This window comes from Gopherus flavomarginatus, chromosome 9 (assembly GCF_025201925.1).
Source record: "Gopherus flavomarginatus isolate rGopFla2 chromosome 9, rGopFla2.mat.asm, whole genome shotgun sequence".
NCBI lineage: Eukaryota > Metazoa > Chordata > Testudines > Testudinidae > Gopherus > Gopherus flavomarginatus.
The window spans coordinates 26,107,287-26,128,191 of record NC_066625.1 but is presented as its reverse complement, the minus strand read 5'-3'; the positions used below and the strand labels follow the sequence as shown (position 1 = coordinate 26,128,191).

The window sequence follows — 20,905 nt, the reverse complement described above, 5'->3', positions numbered from 1 at the left end:
GACTTTATTTCCGTAGAAAGCAAGCTGTAATCGAAGCAGGAAGGTGGGTTGCTTACAGGGAATGAGTCAATCAAGGGCGGGGGTTCATCAAGGGGAAACAAACACAGCAGTCAGACAGTACCCTGGTCCGTGATGAAACTGGTTTTCAAAGCTTCTCTGATGCGCACCGCTTCCTGGTGTGTTCTAATCGCCTTTGTGTCTGGCTGCGCATAATCAGCGGCCAGGTGATTTGCCTCAGCCTCCCACCCTGCCATAAAGGTCTCCCCTTTACTCTCTCAGAGATTGTGGAGCACACAGCAAGCAGCAATAACAATGGGGACATTGATTTGGCTGAGGTCAGAGCGAGTCAGTAATGTGTGCCAGTGCACCTTTAAACAGCCAAATGCACATTCTACCACCATTCTGCACTTGCTCAGCCTGTAGTTGAACAGCTCCTGACTACTGTCCAGGCTGCCTGTGTATGGCTTCATGAGCCATGGCATCAAGGGGTAGGCTGGGTCCCCCAGGATAACTACAGGCATTTCAACATCCCCAGCTGTTGTTTTCTGGTCTGGGAAGTAAGTCCCTTGCTGGAGCTGTTTAAACAGAGTAGTGTTCCTGAAGACGCGAGCGTCATGAACCCTTCCCGGCCATCCCACGTGGATGTTGGTGAAACGTCCCCTGTGATCCACCAGTGCTTGCAGCACCGTGGAAAAGTACCCTTTGGGGTTTACATACTGGGTGCCCTGGTGCTCCGGTGCCAAGATAGGGATATGAGTTCCATCTATCACTCCACCACAATTAGGGAATCCCATTGCAGCAAAGCCGTCCACTATGATCTGCACGTTTCCCAGAGTCACAACCTTTCATAGTAGCAGCTTAATGATTGCTTTGGCTACTTGCATCACAGCAGCCCCCACAGTAGATTTTCCCACTCCAAATTGATTCCTGACTGACCAGTAGCTGTCTGGCATTGCAAGCTTCCAGAGGGCTATTGCCACTTGCTTCTCAACTGTGAGGGCTGCTCTCATCTTGGTATTATGGTGTTTCAGGGCAGAGGAAAGCAAGTCACAAAGTTCCATGAAAGTGCCCTTATGCATGTGAAAGTTTCGCAGCCACTGGGAATTGTCCAAAACCCGCAAAACTATGCGGTCCCACCAGTCTATGCTTGTTTCCCGGGCCCAAAATCGGCGTTCAATGGCTGTAACCTGCCCCATTACCAGCAGGATCTCCAAAGCGCAGAGGCCTGCGGTTTGAGAGAATTCTGTGTCCGTGACCTCATCACTCTCGTCGCCGTGCTGCCGTAGCCGCCGCCTCCTCGCCTGGTTTTGCAGGTCCTTGTTCAGCATAGACTGCACGAGAATGCGCGAGATGTTTACAATGTCCACGATTGCGGTCTTGATCTGAGCAGGGTCCATTCTTGCTGTGCTATGGTGTTTGCACAGTTCACCCAGGAAAAAAGGCGCGAAACGGTTGTCTGCTGCTTTCACGGAGGGAGGAGTGAGGCTGTACCCAGAACCACCCGCGACAATGGTTTTTGTCCCATCAGGCACTGGGATCTCAACCCAGAATTCCAAGGGGCAGAGGAGACTGCAGGAACTATAGAATAGCTACCCATAGTGCAACGCTCCGGAAATTGACACTAGCCTCGGTACATGGACGCACACCGCCGAATTAATGTGCTTAGTGTGGCCGGGTGCACTCGACTTTATACAATCTGTTTTAAAAAAACAACAGTTTCTGTAAAATCAGAATAATCCCATAGTGTAGACGTACCCAAAGAAATCTGGTCTCCTCCTCCTGCTGCTCTGGACAGAGCACCATGTCTCATTGTGACAATAACAGTTTGTCAGAGTGCTGCTTCACCCTACTGGTCTGGCAGAGCATCAGGAGCAGCAGCCTGGGAACCATGGAGCTTTTCCCCTCCTCTGACTGCTCAGGAGCCGCTGTGCCTGCCGTGCTGGCGCTCTGGCTGCGGGGCTGAGGACAGGGAGACTTTAAAGAGGAACAAGCTCCCTCTGCTACCAGATTTTCTCTCCCAGGGCTGCAGCTCGTCGCCAAACACAAGCCAGCAAGTTCAGCCACCCAATTGAGCCGCCCTAAGTTTGCTGAGAGGCAGCTGGGGCTAGCCCTCCCTTCACTGCCACTAGCACTGGCTGACGAGCCACTATCAAGAGCACAGGATGAGGGGCCGCCTTCACCGCTCAGCCAGGGAACGAGGTGCAGGTTTTCCCTCTGCCTTCGCCCCGGCCACCTCCTCAGAGATATTCCAGGGGATGTGGCACACGATACCTGCTGTCTCCTCATTGCTCTGGGTGTTGATGTCCCACGACACCAACAGTGCAAGTATTGTATTGTATATTTTAACTTTATTGTTCATATTCAGTTACATGTGGTATATCTGTTTTTTCCTTGTCTTTAGATCACCCATAAATTATGATTAGGTGTTTAATTAGCTTACTTGATACTTCAGGTGTTTTCTTACTTTGTGCTTCTTTAAATGTTTCATATCTTAATTAATTTTATTCCATAATGTATTTATTTGATTTGAATATATAATTCAGAACAACAAATTCTACATCTTATATTTAGGCTCACAGTTTGTTTAATACTGGTGCTGTAACTGGGAAAAAAAGTTAACTAGATCAAACAACTCCACAACTTATGTATAGTCGGTTCTAATATGCTGTCAAAGTACGTAGGATAAAAAGTTGTCATAAACCTCAGCCATCCCTTTCTGTGGGGGCCATTGACTGTTCTGCATTGGGGCCCAGAATTGCTGTCCGGAGGCCTGTCCACAGTGGCGTGGTGGGACTCAGTCCCCAGACAGAAGTGAAACTGATTATAAACATCCTGAGGGTTGGGGGTGGGTGGGTGTTCATCTCTCATTTGAAACCCCCATATATTTAATAACAAGCTGATTTTAAGAAAGAATTAATATGAACAGTGCTGGTGTAAACAGGTATAGTGTAAGCATCTGCAACATTATTTTGCTAGTGTACCTCCATCTGGATGTACAGCTCTCCTAGTTCTCAGTCTTAGCTTGCCATTCTTGAGTTTTTCTGGAATGCAGCCAGGACTGGTATGTCTAACAGCATCATAAAATATCTAAAATGAGGGACAATGCTATTCAAGAGATGTCCAATACTGATTATTAGAGGGACCAAATCACTGCTTTATTTGTGTCTCTTACCTCTTCACATTATAAGAATGTTACTTGTTACTCTGTGTTTGATGTGGGTGAGTTGTGAGTTGAATTTTGGAGTGGCCATTCCAGCCATTGTTCCAGGGAGGATCTAGCTTTTGTGTAGGCCTCTGCCCCATACACCATCTACAGAGATTTTTTTTCACTGAGATTATTCCCTTCCTCTGAAACGGAGTTTGGGGCCAAGCTGCATCAGTGCGGCGTCCCTGTGTGTCGTCTTTCTAAACTGTGGAGCAATCTGGCGCACAGTGAGATCAGGGCACTCATATCTACATTACAGAACATGACAGCAAGGTTGGAAGCAGACCCTTTAAGAAGCTAAGCTAAGCTAAGCTGGGAGGTGCTTTGTTAGAGCGACCACCTTTGAAATGAACGCAAAAAAAAAAAGCATCCCCCCCCGCAAGGCAAGCCCCTGCAACCCCAGCCACAAGGCAACTTCACAACCCCACCTCAACAGCTGCTTAATATCTAGATAGAGAACCCATACAGATAAGATTGATAACAAACGGGGGGTTGTTTTATTAGCACATTTTGCTAGCCAGTCTTTGCAGTCTGTTTCATTTAGCTAGTTGTCATTGAATGTGCAGTTTCTGATGCTAGTTTTTTTTCAGGGGTGTAGTAGGAGCACTTGAACCATTGTCCTGATCTTCCATTGTTTAATATGCCTCGTATATCTCCTCATTCTCATATGAATCACATCCTCTCTCGCACGTGTGTGGTGTGCTTGTGTGTTGGTGGGCAAAGAGCTGCTGTATTTTCAACAGTTTTGATCTGTAATCGCTTAAACTGCAGAAGTTGGAAAACTGCAGCATCTTCAGCTGAACACAGAAACTTTTAACATTAGATATCCCAGTGTATTGTGATAATAATGCAAATCTTAAAACCCAGGTAAAAAAAACTAGGAAGATTACATTACTTTTCTGCCAACTGGCAAATTCATTTAAAAAAAAAGAAAGATTCAGGCCAGTCAGATACTGGCCAGGTGGTAACCCTAGCTCCTGTGGCCCTATTCTGTGCTCAGTCAGTTTCTTGACTGATCCAAGAAAGTAGCAAATTGCTTGGCTCTGCTGTTGGAAGGGAGAGAGAGAACCTGAGAGTCCATGCTTGACTATGTGTGAGACACAGCAGAGTCATTGAGAAGTCTTGGGAAGTGTGTATATGGCAAGAATTCCAGCTGATGGGCAGCCTCAGAACAGTCCAAGCAAAGAGAAGGAAGTGTTGCCGACACAAAGTGCCAGAGGCCAAGCAACAGCGGTTCGTGGCCCGGTGTGCCCGGCTCGAATAAACACACCAGGGTGGAGAAGCAAAACCCAAGTTTACTTGAGCTCAAATGAGGTGCACGGGAGAAATAACAATCTCAAATCCTGCACGCCGCACGCAGGCAGGGCACTAGTTTTTATACCCCGCCTCTTGTATCTTTCTTTCTGTGCTATTCATTGTGTGGGCTACTTTCTCATGCACATGGCATTGGCCATAACATCTGCTTTTCGTCTATCTTATCTAGTATTAGTAGTGTCTAGTATTAACCGGCCCTGCTAACTACGGCCTTATTGTTTAGCAGTTAGCTTATAACACAGGTGGTTACAGTCAGCACATTAGTACAGAAAGTTACAGTCAGCACTTTAGTACAAAAGGTTACGAAAGTTTAGTGAGGCTAACACAAAGGCTTCTAACATGGAGGTACTTTGGTTCACGTAGGCCTTAAGCAAGAGAATTTCTACCTAGTGGCACCAACAGAAGGAAGGATGTTTTTCTTTGGGCTTTTTTGTTATTTTCTCCCCTCTTTCGCCCACGCATTACAAACACATGCATGCTCTTGCTGATACCTTTACTCTGTGTGCATATTGGTTTTTTTGGTATCATAGAAGCAGACAGGAGGCACAATGGGCCAGAAGTAATAGGCAAGAAGGAACTGGTGCATGTGCAGCTTTCCAAACTGTTAGAGGCCAGGCTGGGATGGATATCGAAGGAGGAAGATAAGAGGAGAGAAACTCTACACACCAGTAGGAAGATAATTTGGAATTTGTACAGAAGAAGAGCAAATAACGAGGACTCAGTAAAGATAAAAGGAAGGGCTTTTGGGGTAGGATAGAAAGCATGTTTTCTGCACACCCAGCTTTTTAGTGTATGGGCCAGTCTTTACAGTCCAAGAAAGGTCCGTGTGTATTTAAGAGAAATAATATCTCCCTGTGTTTTTCTGTCTTGATTTCCATATTCATGTAATCCTATCTAGCCAAAGGTCCTGCAATAAAACTTGTAAAAGGAACAAAATAACCAAGCAAACGTACATTAGTTTCTAGCATCAGTTTTTCACAAGGTTTCTTCAATACTTGTCCTCTCTGTGCTGAGGAATGAACCAAGTTCAGATGAAATACTGCAATATTTTAAGCAAACTCAAGAAGCTTCTGTGTCCTGATTATCTGAATGTAGTGGTTGTGTAGAGTGCAGTTTCTTAAAAATTATGATTTTCACTCCTCTGTATGGCCATTGGTGTGAATGCAGGAATTCTGCAGTGCAATGTTCCTGAACTGTCTGTTAAATTACTTGGATCAGCTCTTAAGGTTAAGTTTTATTATACTGTTGGGGGAGGGGAGGGAAAGTAACTGGTTTATTAATGTGGTCAAAATCCACAAATGGCTCTGATATAATGGATTTCTACATTCCAGTTAGTAAGCTGGCGTTGCAGGCATGCAATGGTGTTCCCAAAGCATATCATAAAACTTCAGCTTCTGATTAACTTTCTGCCATTAACTAGAAGCAGCAAGGGAGGAGGTGCAGGCTGCAGTATTTTTTGTTCAAGGCTTCAGTAGGTTATCAAAGGATTTTGACTTGGCAGTGTCCTGTAAAATTACTTTGTTAAACCCTACATTTGAGTCTCACTTATAAGGTATGTTTTATAGGTGAGAGGATACACTTTGGACTGTTACCTTTTTTTGAGCTGTGTACAACAATGCTCCCACTGCATAGCTGAGCACAAGGGAAGTTAAATACAATCCAAGAACAACTAAAGGAAACACCCTTAATGAAAGTGCTCTGCTGAGCCATTGCAATGGGGCTGTTTGTTTCAGCATACTGTCAGTGAAAAATAAAAGTTCCAGTTTGCAGAGTCTGTAACAACTAAAATGCTAAACCTAATGGCTTATTTCTTCCACTGTCCAAATAGGCTAAATTCATCCCTGTGTAACTTCTTTGAAGTCACACTGAGTCCCACTGACAGTGAATTTAGCCCAATGTCTCAGAAAGATTGCCACATTACTGATATTCATCAGTGCCTTTCTAAAATAATAAGTAATTTGGACAGGCTTGTCTGACTCTGCAGAAAACTGAAGAGACAAGATGAACGAGGTGATATCTTCTATTGAACCAACTTCTGTTGGTGAGAGAGACAAGCTTTTGCACTTTCCCCAAAAGTGGCGCCTTTTTAATTTTCATACTTACTTGGGGCTGCTTCCAGGTCTCACTCTGTGCCTGCTCCAGCCCCTGCTCTGGCTCTCCTCCATGGCCCCCTGCTCCACCTCAGCCCTGCCTCTTCCTGCCCCTACTCTCCTGAGGACTGCAGCCAGGCCCGACCCTGCACTTACCAGTAAGTGGAGTGACCCGGCCCCAGCCTACTTCGCTCCCCTGGCTCCCACCCGTGCTGCTGGCGAGTGCTGGGGGGGGTGGTGGTTCTCCCTCCCCCCAAGCTTGGGAGCCAGGGGAGCAGAGCAGGCTGGGGCCCCGGCCCCCAGGCCTCCGTGGGGGGTGGGCTCTGGCCACTTCCTGTGGGAAGTGGAGTGACCTGGCCCCAGCGTGCTCTGCTCCCCTGGTTCCCAGGCTTGGAGGAGGGGGGAATCACCCTCCCAGTACTCACCAGTGGTGGGGCTGGGAGCCAGGGGAGCAGAGCAGGCTGGGGCTGGGTCACTCCACTTCCCACAGGAAGTGGCCAGCCCCTCCATCCCCCCTGTGGATGCCTGGGTCCAGCCCGTCCCCCGCTCCCACCCACAGAGGCCTGGGGTCCCACACAGCCCTCCCCCCATAGGCTGCAGTATTTCTGCAGGGGGGCTGTGTAGGGAACCAAAATAGCTAGGGACAGGCGTTCTCTTGTTTAATTCTTCAGTAAACTCCTGCTCTCCCCTGCAGGAGAGAGTGGGTTTGAGAACAACAACCCAGATCCTTAAAGGTATTTAGGCTCCTAATTCCCAATGGGCCTTAGGTGCCTAAAAACCTTTTGAGGATCTGAGCCTGTCATAAACAGATAGCTAAGGGTTAATGTCTCTTTCACCTGGAAAGAAGTAACCTGAAACACCTGACCAGAGAACCAATCAGGAAACAAGACTTTTTAAAATCTGGGTGGAGGGAAGTTTGTGTCTGAGTTCTTTGTCTTGTGTCTGTCCCTCTCGGCTATGGGAAGGATTTTCTGTCTCCTGGCTTTCTAATCTTCTGTTTCCAAGTTGTAAGTACAAAAAGATAAGACAGTGGTTTATATGTTTTTTTTTGTATTTACATGTGTGTAGTTGCTGAAGTGTTCTGAATTGTATTCTTTTTAAATAAGGCTGTTTATTCATATTTCTTTTAAGCAATTGACCCTGTATTTGTCACCTTATACAGAGAGACCATTTTTATGTACTTTTTTCTTTCTTATTATAAAAAGCTTTCTTTTTAAGACCTGTTGGAGTTTTTCTTTAGTGGGGGACTCCAGGGAATTAAGTCTGTAGCTCACCAGGGAATTGGTGGGAGGAAAAAGTCAGGGAGAAAAGAAAATCTCTGTGTGTTAGATTTACTAGCCTGACTTTGCATTCCCTCTGGGTGAAGGGGGGAGGTGGAAGAGAGATTAGCTATATCGGTACTTGTGTTTTCCAGGACTGGAAATAGGGAGGGTGGAATCCCTCCGTTTAGATTCACGGAGCTTGCTTCTGTGTATCTCTCCAGGAACCCAGGGAGGGAACACCTGGAAGGGAGAAGGGAAGGGAAATGGTTTATTCCCCTTTGTTGTGAGACTCAAGGAATTTGGGTCTTGGGGTCCCCAGGGAAGGTTGCTGGGGGGACCAAAGTGCCCCAAAACACTCTAATTTTTTGGGTGTTGGCAGCTTTACCAGGTCCAAGCTGGTAATAAGCTTGGAGGTTTTCATGCTAACACCCATATTTTGGACGCTAAGGTCCAAATCTGGGAATATGTTATGACAGAGCCAACTAGCTCTGGAGTTCTGCTGTGAGTCTGACAGAGGAGATGCAATCTCTGAGGAGGAAGGGTGGCAGACAGATGACACTGGTCATCATCCCTGCCTGGTGGCTATTACATGAATGTATGAGGGCCTCACCGCTATGGATAATGTCCAGATGCAGCTGACATTTGGGTTGGGGGGAATAGGGAGGGGAGAGGTAATGCTAAATAATAATTAACAGCAGGGCCAGCATTGCAGCATGGAATGAAGGAGGGAGAGCAAAAATCTCCCAGTCCTGCTAAGTCCATCATAATAGGGTTTGAGTCTCAAAGCCCGCTGAGGTCAGCTGAAAGACTCCCGTTGACTTTACTGGCTTTGGATCAGTGAGTCAGGGGTCTCTTGGAATAAACTGCTGGGGGCTGAGCCTGGGAACTGCTAGCAATTCTCACTTCCTACTCCCTCAGCGTCTTGCAGGATCAGGCCTTTCATTGAATAGGGTAGGCTGCTCATGTCAACCCCAGAAAGTTAAAGACAATACTGCAGAGCCTCAAAATAGGCTCTACTTTCACAAGGTCCTGACCTACTGGGGAATGTCCTCCAGACTCCAATGCCTGTTAGTCATATTCTGTTGTCTTTTATTTTCAGGGGCTTCCTTGGTCTCTTTCTTCTTTAACTGCAGAATTACGGTTCAGCCTTAGGGCTGGATTCTGATCTCGGGTTCAGCTGTGCAAAAGCTGAAGCCTATGGAGCTGTGCCCAGATATGCCACAAAAGAATTTGACAGAGAGGATTCTCCAAGTTTTCACTAGTGTCACTGAGAAGAGGATCTGGCCCTCAGCAATTAAATGGCTGCTTTTTTTACAACCAGTGATCAAATTATCCTGTAATAGCTTCCTGAAGGGATCGGCATTGATCAAAAGAAAGGGTGGAAGTTGTCTTCATGTTAGCACAAATTACTGAGCTCCTGAGGTGCTGATATAATTAGAAGGAGGATCAAATTAACCAGGGGTTGAAGTAAGTGAAAGTAGCAGTTGAATCTAGGGGAATAAATTAGCGCACTGCACCATTCCATCCCCTGAGGAGAAAGATAAATACATCAGCATCTCCATTTTGGTGAAATGTGAGTGGTCTGAGCTGTCCCACAAGGAGTACTTAGCCGGATGGTGCTAATCCCAGAGTACACTGCTGAGCCCCTGTCCCATGAAGGTTGGTGAATAGCCTTAGGGAACTTGGGGTTCGCAAACTTGAACATTGTTCAGAAAGAGTTGAATGTTTCTTGTTGTGAGGAGCTGTCTGTTTTCTTTATTGAAAAGAGAAGTCTGGTCAGATTCCGATTAATGATCTCTGTGGAGGCAAAGTCATGCCTGGTACAGATAGGGTGACCAGCTGTCCCGATTTTTCTTACATAGGCTCCTATTACCCCCCACACCCTGTCCCGATTTTTCACACTTGCTGTCTGGTCACCCTAGGTACAGACAAATGTGAATCTTGCCTGTTTGACCATAAGCCTCTGTTATTCATGGAGGAGCTAGAGGTGCTTGGGAAGCTCCGAGCTATGAGTTGCAGACTTGACCTGTGTCCTGCCAGGCTGGTAAGATCAAGTAGGGAAGTCCTGAGGCTGTTTTTTGAGGAGACTGTCAATCCCTTCCTTTGGTTGGCCCTTGCTGAAGATACCTTGATTCTCAGAATTCAGCCCTGTATCTTCTATCTCTAATCTTCCTTTTCTTGAGAATATAGTTGGAAATGTTATGTGGAAAGGACAACTCTGACAAATCCAGAGTCCAAAGATTTTCTTGGTCACTGTCAATCTGTTTTTAGGCTTGGATGTGACACACAGGCTACATTGGTGTGAATATTTGATGTCCTTCTAAAAATGGCTTAAAATGGGCCAAATACTCAGCTGGTGTAAATCAGTGTAGCTGCACTGAAGTCAATAGAGCAACACCAATTCACTTCAACTGAGAATCTGGCCTTAGATGCCCATTCTAATTCTTTTATTTATGTTACCAGCTTTAGACACCATTTGCTGACAGGTTGAGGACCGGAGTAGGGACATAAGGAGTGTCTCTTGAGTAACCCCATTCTAGCCTGTCAAAGAGACAGCTTTGGGGCAAATGTTCATCTGCATTGAGGGAATTCTCATACTGGATACAAGGTGGTTCTATTCTCTCGCCCCTCTAATTCTGTGTATATGTAACCATCAGTGGGCTGTTGAGCCTTCAGTATGCAGATGATACACAGTTCTGCATCTTCATTTTATGTGACTTATACAGTACATGAGGTGAGCCTTCTCAGTCTCTAACAGAGGTGGGTACTTAGATGTGAACTAGCTGGGTTATTCTTAATTTGAATAAGAAATAATAGTAGTAGTCTGGGGGAATCAGCCAGAAGAAGTGACGAGATTTACAGCAGTTCTTTTACCTGAAGGACTATGCCTACCTTTTGTTACTCAGGTTTACACACTGGGAAATCTTGATCTAGATATTTAGATAGCAGCAGTGGCCAAGAGTAACGTTAATCTGTTGTTAGCTTTTTTGCCAGTTACATATCTTGCCATGGTCCATGCCTGATGGGAGTCTTACAATGCACTCTGGTGGCTCAGTCACAGGGAGAGACTGTGGTGCATCATGGTAGACAGTGTAGCTGGGGACTAAGGCATGTAAAGGAGAAAGGCAGCATGAGGGAACTGGAATTATAACTTCCTTGAGGCACGATGGCTGCTCAGTTGGACACAGATTCATTTTGACTACACAAACCAAAATTAAAATGTTTCTGTTCAATGAAGAGAGGCCCAAGCAAAATATTTGGATGTTTCTGAATAGAGATTTTTTGGGGAATTTATTTTTCTGTGAAGAATTTCACCTTGAGCTAGTGAAAACTCAGAATTTCCAGAAATTCAGACATTTTCAATTTTGTGTTCAAAATGACCTGGCTGCTGTGTAGACAGTGTGTTGTTTTGTTTTTGTTTTTGTTTGTTTTTTTAAATCAATCACATCCGGGGCATTTTTAGCCTCCCAAAATGGGTGGTACCTTTTTTATGTATTTGCTGCCCCTGATGTTAGAACCTGGCTATGCCACTGACCAACATGGCTACAGCACTGTGTAGTGCAGAAAATGTCTTATTTTCATCTGACCATAGTAAAAGAGGTTTGACTTAGGAATTCATGGAGGCCTCCGATTCAGCGGTCCATCCCTATTCAGCAAAGCATTTAAATACTATATGTGCTTGAGGTTAAACTGGGGCCTAATTCAGGAATCTACGTAATCTGGGTGTTACAGCTCTTGTAGGGAGAGTCTGTCAGCAGCGTGAGGTAAAGGAAGGCTCTTGGAGTGTGAAAGAGACTTCAGAATGTTGGCTTCCTTTTTTCCACTATATATTATTCCTTTTTCTGTGGTCTTAAGTTCCTATACTCAGTTCTCCCCAGACTTTTTTCCTCCTCTGTACTACCTCTTCTTTTATCTAGCCTCCAAATAAAAAATGTCTACCTGTAATATTTGTTCTTTTGTATCATATTCTACAGCAGCACATAGCTCAGGGGTTGGCAACCTTTCAGAAGTGGTGTGCCGAGTCTTCATTTATTCACTCTAATTTAAGGTTTTGCATGCCAGTAATACATTTCAATGTCTTTAGAAGGTCTCTTTCTATCAGTCTATAATATATAACTGAGCTATTGTTGTATGTAAAGTAAATAAGGTTTTAAAATGTTTAAGAAGCTTCATTTAAAATTAAATTATAATGCCGAGCCCCCCCAACCGGTGGCCAGGACTCGGGCAGTGTGAGTGCCACTGAGAATCGGCTCGCGGGCCGTCGTCGGCACACGTGCCATAGGTTGCCTACCTCTGACATAGCTTATTTTGAGATTTCCATTCTCCTAACTATAGAAATTAGGTCTCCTTGTAAGGCATCTCTCCAGTTTTAGGGATGGACTGAGCCTGCTCTCTAGAGCTTATTGTAAAAACACAGCTTGGGAGGTTCTCTTAGAATAAATTGAAATGAATATGATGAAAGAATTGTCATTGGAACCATGAATCTTTAGCAGAATGAAGTTTGAATATGTCAAGTGACTTGTAAAAAGGACTGGAAACTTTATTTTATGTTGTAGTTCCTGCTACCAAAATCCTCTCTTTCAGCCAGGAAATTCTGCAGTTATTCAGATCTTTCCCATTAAAAGTCATGATCAAGAAAAATGGATTGAGATGAGAGCTTTAAAGGTGGATTCCACTTGCAACACAACAAATGTCAAACATATAGCAGCCGTCTTTTTCTCATGGGAACGTCAGCAAACAAATACAGTCTTTTCTAATGTTTACTCAAAAAATACTAAAGCTAATGAATGTAATGAACATCTGAACATGTATGAGTTGACTGTTGTTCAAGTAGCTGCTCCTCAGCAGTCAGACAATATTTTCCCCCAAACCACTAAAAAGCTTTTGTTTTTCGATGCCTACATTTAATTGACCGTTGACCATAATTCCCACTCTCTGCTCTGATCAACTAAGACGTGTAACAGGATTTCAAGGGAAGGGGAGACAGTGCCATCATTTTTGACATTTAAATTAGTAGAATAGATAAACATTACTAGGAGAATGTATTGCGGGGATCAGTGCTGTATTAGCAGGGAACTGGACAGCCTGACCAAATAGGCCATCTCCATTTCTAACTGCTATGAATCTATAATTAAAATAGGTATTTTACACATGTGGACACACTTCTCAAAGCTTCAGTTATTGCCATATTGGATGGAACACAGACTGTTCTCTTGGGAAGGGGGAATCTCTTGTCAGCCACTGTATAACTGATCTGTCAGTCTGCAACCATGGGAGAAAGGGTGTTTACTTTCAGAAATGGGAAATATCTTCTGTGGCTATTGAGATCTGCTGGGCTTGGGTTTTGTCTTAAGAGCAAATGTGTAATTACAGGCATTGAATACATTCTTATTTTTGTATCAAACTGGAACTTGATATATACATACCTTGGTAAACTGGATATAGGCTACTGTGTATAAAGAGCAGCAGACAGTTGCCAAAATCTTAGGGTATGCAGGGGCTAGGATGACCCATCCCTGCCACACGTGCTTGAAAACTCCAATCTTGCATGTTAAGTTTTAGTGTAGAATTGAATTGATGCATTTAATCTTTTGTCTTCCTGTGACTTATTAAAGAGTTAAACTCTCCTGCTGCAAAAATAATATATGAACTGATATTGCATTATAAACATTGATACTGATGTCATAAGAGGAAATGAAGAGTGGAGGAAATAACCTCCCAGCTCATTATCTGGACTCTGATGGGGATTGCTATTATGACAGTATATTAAATTGGCTGGAAATGTGATAGAAAGATTAAAAATGAAAATAACTGCCCAAAGTTTAGTAGACATGAATGTGCTGCTTTTGAAAGAGTTAGGGGCTAAAAAGAAACTAAAATATGAGCTGGGCTATTTCATGTTTGCCTACTCCATGCATCTTGTAATTCTCCCACCCACAAAAAAGACCATTTATTCCCATTTTTCATCAGATTTGTTAGCAGTTGTAAAAATAGCTTAATTATTTTGTCAAAATGTACTGCAGACCACTTACAATTACACTATGATCATTAAACTACACTTGTCAAGTAAGTGAATACATTGCAGTTTAGATTTAGTTGCCAAGCCTTTTTCTTTGTTCCCTTGCTGATTTGCAGTATTTGCTGATTTCCACTGAGTCTTCCAGATATTTGTGAGGTTCTGCGCTGTGGCCGAGAGTTGGTGAGATACTTAAGCTCATGAGTAATCTTAAACATGAGTAGTCTCATTTATCTCATTGAGACTATTCATATGCTTAAAGTTGCACATGAGCTTAAGTACTTTATTGAATTAGATCAATGTTAATTTAATTCTGGTGTCCAAGGAGTCTCATCAGCTGGAGTCTGGAGATGGTTGTTGAGGTTTTCAAAATAGTTTAGGGGTTTAGACACATTTTCCTTTAAATTTATTAGAACATCTGTGTCTAGCTTTGAAAATCTCAAGCTGAATGCTGCAAGGTTTGCTTCAGCCTAATTCTGACAAGCGAGCAATGATGAAATAATGTTGGGTGTATAGGTATGCGAGACCCTGCCTGACTTCTGTGTAGCCCCTTAGTTCATTCTTTCACGTTATTTAATCATTTTTTAAAAAAGATTTGACTTCTCTCCTCTTTGATGTGAATTTAAGTAGCTAGTGTCTAAACGGCTTTGACACTTACAACTCCAAGTTAGTCCTAAAACGGAGACTGGGACACTGGTTTTGCTTGTCTGAGTGAATTATATCATACAGCTGATACTTGAGTGACACTATGCAAACCTGTCCCTGCCATGCATACATACAGGCATCCATCCCTCAAATTTGTTGGAAAATAACAGGTTCCTAGTGATGTACTGAGGTTGATTGCACTGAATATCCAGCATTCACGATGCTTATTTTCTCTTCAGAGAGGACAGTTGTGTCCTGAAAATTGGTTTAGCTTCAAAGTTTGAAAGAGTTCAGTAGTATGGGACACAGTCTTTTAGTCAGGCATAAATGGAAGAGAGCATTTTTCACCACTGTGGCTATTTGGATATCCACTGAAACTGAGCAATCGAACGCTGGGTTTTTTTTTTCTCTCACTCCATTTTCTGATGTGCCTTTCTCTGAGGTTGTCCCGTCACTTTTGTCCAAATAAGGTTCCAACTCTTTTCCCCAGTTTCTACTTGCTAGAAAATTGCATGCTGTTTACAATAGTAATTCCCATTTGTGAGCTTCAGTAGGTATGTTTTGTTTTTGGTAGCTCTTGCACCAGTGAGTAAAGGAAAAGTGCAACCATCTAAACATTTAAGTTCTAAAGTGCAAAGAAGTTGGCCTGGCATATTAATTCTTAGCCAGTGTCTGCATTGTTTCATAATTCCCTTCCAGCTACACTGAAAATTTCATAGCTGTAGTTTACAATTAAGCTAGTGATCAAACTAGTTAGGCTAGTTATGGTATTGATTATTACAACAGATAACCTAAGTTTGTGGACTATTTATAGTGATTGGGGACCAAATTTTGCTCTTAGTTATGCATACAAGCTAATTGGCTTAATTAGAGTTGCACATGTGTAATAGAAAGTGGTATTGGGCCATGAGTCCCTCTGCTTGTGATTTTCTGCCACATCACTCCCCATAATTACTCCTGGGGGAATTCTGTGCCACTATACAATGCAGAATTTTGCAGAAATTAACATGCATACAGAATTTCCTTTTCCTCCATAGAAATGGGCTGCAGTGCTGCTAGCTGCCAGTAGGGACCACTGGACCTGGCAGAGCCCAGCTCGCACGTAGAAGACTCTCGGGGGGAGGGAGAGGAAGTTAGAGGGTTCCTGTCAGTTGCAGTTCCCAACATGCCCTGAGGGAAGGAGAAGGCGGCATGCAGGAAAGTCTGTGCAAGCCTGGGGCCAAGCATCAGTCTGTTTCTCCCTCTAGATCCCTTGGCTCTGGGTGGGGAGAGGGGCGGATATCTGGGCTGGGGGGGCCAGGGCTGGGCTCTAGGGAGGAGGGGGTGCAGGTGTCTGGGAAAGGGATGGCTTTGCGGCTTGGGGGTGGGGTGCGGGTATCTGGGCTTGGGGACCCCTGTGGCTGAGCTATGGAGGGGAGGGGATGCGGGTATCTGGGAAAAGGGGGGACCCATGGCTGGGCTCTGGGGGGAGGGGCTGTGGGTGTCTGGTTCCCCGGCTGGGCTCTGGTGGGGGAAAGGGGCAGAGAAACAGGAACTGGGTTGTCATAGGGATTGCTTTAACTCTCTACTCCTGGGTGAGTTTTTGTGTCTGTATTGTTACAGACATACTTGCTGACAGGTTTTTTAAATAAATTACCAAAATAATTGAAAATGGCGTTATTATGTAGTGTTATTTTGACACATAAAATTTGCAGAATTTTAAAATATTGTATGCAGAATTTTTAATTTTTTGGTGCAGAAAGCCCCAAGGAGTAATCATAATAACTGATCCTATCCCCGATAGGGTGCTGAGAGACAGGAAAGTCCTTAATTAGTGACGATGAAGACAAATTTAAAAGTTGTCCAAAGGTGTGTCTTCCTCTCCCTGAAACAGTGACTTGGCTCAAGGAGTTAAATAGCTGATTAAGGAAGATAGGGCCATAAAGTTCTGCAATCCCTTTGCTGCAGGAATCTTAAAGGTTTGATTTCCTGTTTCAAGAGCAGTCGTAAATAGAAATGATTGTCTATCTCCTGTTAGCGTATGTGGTGTGCCTCTTTATGGAGGACACCTATGGTGGTGTAGGTTTTGATTAAGTATAATCAAATCACTCTGATTGTATTAGTTGTCACTATGGGCTTGGCTACACTTGCAGATGTGCAACGCTGGGAGTTACAGCTGTCTTCGTATAGCTGTGTAGGGAAAGCGCTGGAGTGTAGCCATACTGACAGCTACCAGTGCTGCAGTGTGGCCACATTTGCAGCATTTGCAGCGGTGCTGGGAGTGGTGCATTATGGGCAGCTATCCTACAGAGCACCTCGTCCCATTTTGGCGCTGTGGGTTGTGGGAAGGGGGAGGAGGGTGCGGGTCATTCTGCTTCCTGTCCCAACGCCCCGTGATGCATCGCTTCACATCCCAGCAATCCCTGTTTTTCCGTCCACGTTTGGCGCCATCTTGACTCTCTCAGCGGTTTCTGTGCAGCGCGATTTCTATGGGAAATGGAACCTGAACTGCTGAGGAGTATGCTGACGAGTCTCGCCAACACATCATGTTTGGCAGTTGAGCTATTCCTTAAGATCCAAAGTGATGAGGAGTCCGACGATGATAGCGAGTTGCCTGACACGTACGACACTAAATTCCTTCTGGCAGTTACGGAAATGCTCAGCACCGTGGAACGCCACTTTTGGGCTCGGGGAAACAAGCACTGAGTGGTGGGATCACATCGTCATGGAAGTCTGGGATGACGAGCAGTGGCTGCAGAACTTTCGGATGAGAAAAGCCACTTTCATGGGACTGTGTGCTGAGCTCGCCCCCACCCTGCGGCACAAGGACACGAGATTGAGAGCTACCCTGCCAGTGGAGAAGCGGGTGGCTATTGCAGTCTGGAAGCTGGCAACTCCAGACAGCTACCGATCAGTCAGGAACCAGTTTGGAGTGGGAAAGTCGACCGTTGGAATCGTTTTGATGCAAGTTTGCAGGGCCATTAATCGCATCCTGCTAAGAAGAACCGTGACTCTGGGGAACGTGCAGGACATTGTGGATGGCTTTGCACAAATGGGTTTCCCTAACTGTGGAGGGGCGATATATGGGACGCATATTCCTATTCTGGCACCACCCCACCTAGCATCTGAGTACGTTAATCGGAAGGGGCATTTCTCTATGGTACTCCAGGTGCTTGTGGATCACCTTGGGCATTTCATTGACATTAACACAGGCTGGCCTGGAAAGTTGCATGATGCACGCATCTTTCGGAACAGTGGTCTGTTCAGGAAGCTGCAGGCCAGGGACTTTTTCCGAGACCGGAAGATCACAGTAGGGGACGTTGAAATGCTCATTGTGATCCTTGGAGACCCCGCTTACCCATTAATGCCTTGGCTCATGAAACCTTATACAGGGAAGTTTGACAGAGCAAGGACCGGTTCAACTACAGGCGGAGCCGGTGCCGAATGACTGTGGAGTATGCTTTTGGCCGTTTAAAAGGGTGCTGGCGATCTCTGTATGGGAAGCTACACTTGGGAGAAAGCAGCATCCCTGTGGTTATATCCACATGCTGTACCCTCCATAATCTTTGTGAAGGGAAGGGTGAAACATTCAGTCAGGCATGGACCTCCAAGGTTCAACGCCTGGAGGCTGAATTTGCACAGCCAGAGAGCAGGGCTACTAGAGAGGCGCAGCAGAGGGCTACAAGGATTAGGGATGCCTTGAGGGAGGAATTTGAGGCTGAAAACCAACAGTAATGTTTGGTGCCTTGCACGGGAGTGAAGTGCAGTGGTTACAATGTTAGTAGGAATCTGTTTTTCCTAAGCTGATTTGCAGTGCTTGTTTCTTTCCTGGGCTAAGGTATCTTTGACTTTCTGCATTAATAAAGACTGTTTTCAAAGCCAAGAATTCATTTATTGAAAAGAAAATAACTTTATTGACAGACACACAACATTTTGGGAACCTAAAAGAGCAGGGGGATGCGGTGGGGAACTGTACAGTCACAGGTTTGAATATGTCCTGTCTGGAGTGCTGTGCAATGACTGCTGCACTTCAGGATGCCTATACTGCATGGTGATGGGGGTTGAGTGCAGAGGGTAAGGGTCGTAGTTCTCAGGGCTGGTAGGTGAACGTACAGGTGTTGGGGGCAGCTGGTGGTGGTAAGAACCTGGGTGCTGGGGAAGGGAGTTTTGGAGCTGACATTGGGGCACGAGGGAAAGAACTTTGGGACGGGGACGGGGCCGTATTGCTCTGCCTGCATGGCTACGAGCGCCTGGATAGAGTCCGCTTGGCATGCCAGGATGCTTATCAGCTGCTTTGTGCTTTTCTTCCTGGCCGCTGCGTTTCTCTGGCGGATCCTGCTTTCCCTTTCCCTCCAATCCTGCACTTTTTGATTCTCTCTGGCAGAGTGATCATAACGGCTTGCAGCAGGTCGTCTTTGCTTTTTCGCGGCTTCTTCTGGAGGTTTTGGAGTCTTTGAGCTGTTGATAACACGGGCAGCTGAGAACTCAAGGTTGCTTGTGGAAAGGCAAAAAAAGACAACAGAGGCAGCACTGTTTATATCTCAGACAGTTATTCCCACGCAGTGAAGGAGTTTACAGTCTTCACTTTAGCATAATGTTCCCATACCAAAGAGAGCGCACGTAACCCACAGGAGCCCCGAAATGGTGAATAAGGGGGACTGATTGCTTCAGGGCTGTACTGGGGTTTCTGTGCGTTGGGAAAAGCAAACAGCTGGAGAGGGCACCTACACTGAACACTCTCCCAACATTTTCCACAGGAGTTGATCCTGGAAGATATCTCGCTGCTGAGGGTCACCTGGGAAGAGTGGGAGGGTCTTCTACAGCAATGCGAATTCAGCCCTGGCCCCTGTGCAGCTTGTCTGTGTGCAGTAATGGTCCCCCCACCCCTCGCGGCACAGTGGCGCGGATGCGTTATCCTGACTGGGATAAGAGCCACAGTGGCTCTCCCAATAAACTTGCGCAAGCGCATTTCCCGTGCTCTGGCTGAAACTTTTGAAGAGATTACCAAGGCCGATTACCATGACGTGATAGACCACATCAATGGGCTATTCCACATCTAGGCATGCATGCATGCAGCCCTAACCCTCCCTCCTCTCCCGAAACATTTCCATCCTGAAAATAAAAGCCGCTTACTGGGAACCCGCTCCTCTGCTTGTCCTTCACCAAGTACCGGCTGCTGCGACTGGCTGCTTTCCTCCTGGCTTGAGAAGAGCTCCTGGCTGCATGCCTCCTGGGACTCCGCGGTGTCTTCCCCCACCCCAGTACCCTCACTCTCGGTTTCCTCCTCCCCTCCCCTCCTCCTCCTGCCCCGCCCCCCCCGCTCTGAAGTGTCCATCGTGGTCCTCGGATTGGCGGTGGGGTCACCTCCAAGTATCGTGTCCAGCTCCTTGTAAACACAACAGGTCGTGGGAGCGGCGCTGGAGTGGCGATTTCCCTCACGGGCTTTGCAATAGGCACTCCGCAGCTCCTTCACTTTAACCCTGCACTGCAGCACATCCCGGTCATGGCCCCTTTCCAGCATGGCCCTTGATATCTGCCCATAGGTATCGTAATTCCTACGGCTGGAGCGCAGCTGTGACTGCACAGCTTCCTCCCCCCAAGCACTGATGAGGTCCAGCAACTCGCCATTGCTCCATGCTGGGGCTCGTTTGGCACGTGGAGGCATTGTCACCTGGAAAGATTCACTGATTGCACTCCACACATGGCTGAGGAAACGGGAAGGGGATTTTTAAAATTCCCGGGGCATTTAAAGGGCGGGTCACCTGAGGCCAGGGCAGTAGAGTTCGTACTGATGAGCAGAGTGACTGAATAGGCATTCTGGGATACCTCCCAATACCTCGAGGCCAATAACAGCGCTTTTGGTGGCCACACTGGTGGAGCAGCGCTGCATGACCAGCGCTGCAGTCGTTATTCCCCAGGCAGAGGTGGAGTACAACCAGCGCTGTAGCCAGGGAGATACAGCGCTGTATGTGCCTTGCAAGTGTGGACGGTGAGTGAGTTGCAGCGCTGTAAAGCCACCACCAGCACTGCAACTCTCCAGTGTAGCCAAGGCCAAAGTAAATGTTGATTTGATACTCCAGTGAAAACAAGATGCTCCATTCCTTTTCAAGGACTGCAGGCATTTTAAATGAGTGACATTTCCTCCTCAAGAAGTTTGGAGTTCTCAGGGCTTACTTTTTAGTCTCTTAGCAAGTCAGTGTTTTAAATTATAAACAGAATGTGGTGGTGAATGTCCCAGTTTGTTTTGCCCTTTACTGCTTGATGCTGATGTGTTCTATTTTTATTTCTTGAAGGCATATATGACATTTATGTTTTTGACATTTTGTCTCTACCCCTTAGGAGCTGCTATGTCTGGGTATTTTGTTTTTCTCGAGTGTTAAAGTTCTGTGTATTG

At 45.6% G+C, this 20,905-nt stretch overlaps 2 protein-coding genes across 3 annotated transcripts in view; one reads left to right on the top strand and one right to left on the bottom strand.

Annotated features, from left to right (window-relative positions):
- Positions 1-20,905, top strand: part of ABAT (4-aminobutyrate aminotransferase) — a 154,128-nt gene that overhangs the window by 8,108 nt on the left and 125,115 nt on the right. The gene's annotated exons all lie outside the window — the stretch shown is intronic.
- LOC127057597 (uncharacterized) lies at positions 18,673-20,358 on the bottom strand. The gene is made up of 2 exons (XM_050966485.1): positions 19,645-20,358; positions 18,673-19,005 (listed from the first exon to the last, which is right to left on the bottom strand). Exons 1-2 carry the CDS (start codon positions 20,174-20,176, stop codon positions 18,797-18,799), a joined length of 741 nt encoding a protein of 246 aa, XP_050822442.1. The 5' UTR covers positions 20,177-20,358; the 3' UTR covers positions 18,673-18,796.

Excerpts from the sequence above, each read along its gene's own strand:
- LOC127057597 (XM_050966485.1), bottom strand. The coding sequence starts at position 20,176 with ATGCCTCCACGTGCCAAACGAGCCCCAGCATGGAGCAATGGCGAGTTG. Across the intron at positions 19,006-19,644 it reads AGCAGAGGAGCGGGTTCCCA|CAACCTTGAGTTCTCAGCTG; the intron begins GTAAGCGGCTTT and ends CCTTTCCACAAG.